Raw genomic sequence first — 2,670 nt, forward strand, 5'->3', positions numbered from 1 at the left:
CCGTTTGCGAGTATTACCGGCGACACCTTTAGCGGCGACATGGGCAATAGCGGCGACATGTAATGCGTCAATTACATATCGTCGCTATTGCTCCGTGTCACCGCTAAAGGTGTCGCTAGTAATGCCAAGATTTCTTATAGTGATGATTGGCTAATAATTATATTAATAATTATGTCTGAGACCCGATTATTATATGAATTGATTTAAAAAAGAAATTAAATATTAAAATGTAAACAGAAAATATTTTTTAATGTATAACTGTAAAATAAGAAAGGAAGCAACATATTTATTACAATTTAATATATATATATATATATATATATATATATATATATATATATATATATATATATATATATTGAAAGAAACCACAAATTCACAAGCGGATTTATTTCAAAAATAAATGTCGAATACAAGTGGGGAAACACACAACACATAAGCAATCACTCTTTCAAAAACACACCAAAACAGATACACACAGGAGATGTAGTAAGAAGAACCATCAATTATTACTGGATCTCATAAGTGATGATTCAGCTTCAAAAACTTGCAAAGATCGTCACATTCGCCAGGGGGGCCCCAGACAGTGAAGTAAGTTTGAACACCGCTTAGAAATAGAGCCAATACAGCTCCTACAAGCGCTAGAAATGACCACGGGCTCTTGATGTACTCGTGCTTGAGTTGGGAAAACCTTGTGTTCCTCAAGCTGTCGTAATGTTTTTGGATTTCGTACTTGGCCTTCGAATATGCTAAATTGTTTGGCACCAAATCCGTCCCTATTTCATTGAACATCGTCGCAACTTCTTTGTCACTCCCAAGGGAGTTATCAAGTACCCCAGCTTTCCGAAGAGCCTTAACGTCCTCAGGATGATCGATGAGAGAATCAAGGAGGCATATGTAGGAGGTAACCCATGCATCATGTGCGTCTTCTGCGCACATTTCATAGGCTATTAAGTTTAATAACATGGGCTTGGTGGAATCGTCGACGGTTATCGGAGGTAGTTTTACATTTGCTGAAAACCACCACCACTGTCCAACAAACTCCACATGCGCCAAAGACATAACGCTACTCGGCTTGAATTGGATCCCAACATCTGCAAGCTCGTTAACATTGCGAAAAGTACATCTGTTGCTTATTTCATTCTTATGGGCATCGACTTCACTTGTTCCAACCTTTAAGCCACTTGTTCGTGTAAGGCTAGAATGCAGACGATGGAGCAGATGGTCATGATCCTGATCAGCTACCATTTGGGAAACGAAATTTTGATCATTTTTGGTTGACCTGCTTCGGAAACCGAACCACCCTCTTTTCTGCCTCCCTGGTACCAAAATGTTGTTCGTGAAGAACGATCTCATCTTGTCACGCCTTTCAGTCAGGTTTATCAAATCCATCAGCTCGTTTATAACTTTGAAGGGAATTTGGTTTTCCAGCAAGAACAAGTCTTGTTGGATAAACACAATCTGATGGCTTCGCAACTCTTTACAACTTCCAGGTTTCTCTCCGTAGATAAATAGAATATAATACAAAATAAAACATCCATCGAGCAACATCATCTTAGTAAATTCCTTACTGGAGAGATGGTCTGTTGATTCCTCTTCATAGAAACTCCGTAACTCTTGCACCATGCTCGCTGTCCCAAGCTTTTTGTACAACGTACTAAGGCCCACCTGGTACTTCGAGAGGAGCTTCTTCGTGAAAACAGGCTTGAGTTTCTCGGCTAACTCGAGCTTCTGGTTCTTGTGTTGGTATGGACCAATGGAAACCACTTTCGGAACATAGTATTTCTCGTAGATATCGCTCGACTCGCACACCAACATCTTCGGAACTCTAGGGATTCGTGCAGATGACAAAGGTGGTGGGATGGCATTTTCAATCGATTTGATAACGCATGCCTCATCTTCGTTCTCGGTGGTGCTTGCATTAATATCGTCGTGCGTGGCCATTTTTGGATCTGGTAGTTTAGTATTAGTCGTTAATTATGGGATTGTAAGAAAGTGTCGATGGTCTTGTCTTGGTATATACATGCATATAACAACGTTAACTTTGTTTACCTAAGAAGATAGGAATCATGACAGACATCTTTTGAGGTGAAGTATTATTAAATATATACTTTGATGGCAAAGACGAGGAACGCATGTTGCTTTTTCCTTTAATTAAGGAAAAAAATAAAACGAAACTGGGGTGCATACAGATCTAGGCCTATTTGAAAATTAAAAACTAAAAATTAAAAATCGGATGACATAATTGCATAAATTCATGAAATTATACTGTTTATTATATCTTTACAAATTACAAATTAAGAATGGGATTTTTACTTTTTACTTCTAATTTGTGCATTCCATATGATAATTGTATCAATGGAAAAATATCCACTTTTATAATCACATTGACACATTTATTGATAATTCCATTTCAGAGTAATTAACAAAGAAATAGAAAAATGTGGCACATATTTATGGAACATGACGAACTCATAATTGAAACCGTATTTTGCTAAATATGCTTTTGAAAAACGGATGCGATAAACTTATAAACTTATAAACATCTCCACAATATATTAAGATTAACGCTCTAAGTTTTTAAATTCTCTATTAAGAACAATCGCAAAGGTTGGTTCAATCAACGTTTTTCATTGCACTTGATTGGTCCATGCCACATGGCTTAATCTG

At 37.2% G+C, this 2,670-nt stretch overlaps 1 protein-coding gene across 1 annotated transcript; it reads right to left on the reverse strand.

Annotated features, from left to right (window-relative positions):
- Positions 1-385: 385 nt before the first annotated feature.
- On the reverse strand, positions 386-1,995 carry LOC145047994 (UPF0481 protein At3g47200-like). Its single transcript, XM_078996375.1, has one exon. The coding sequence runs from the start codon at positions 1,942-1,944 to the stop codon at positions 520-522; it is 1,425 nt and encodes a 474-aa protein (XP_078852501.1). The 5' UTR covers positions 1,945-1,995; the 3' UTR covers positions 386-519.
- Positions 1,996-2,670: the final 675 nt, after the last annotated feature.

The sequence above is a fragment of the Lactuca saligna genome, chromosome 5, assembly GCF_052625555.1.
Source record: "Lactuca saligna cultivar CGN05327 chromosome 5, ASM5262555v1, whole genome shotgun sequence".
NCBI lineage: Eukaryota > Viridiplantae > Streptophyta > Magnoliopsida > Asterales > Asteraceae > Lactuca > Lactuca saligna.

Coding starts and splice junctions, on each gene's coding strand:
- LOC145047994 (XM_078996375.1), bottom strand. CDS start 1,944: ATGGCCACGCACGACGATATTAATGCAAGCACCACCGAGAACGAAGAT.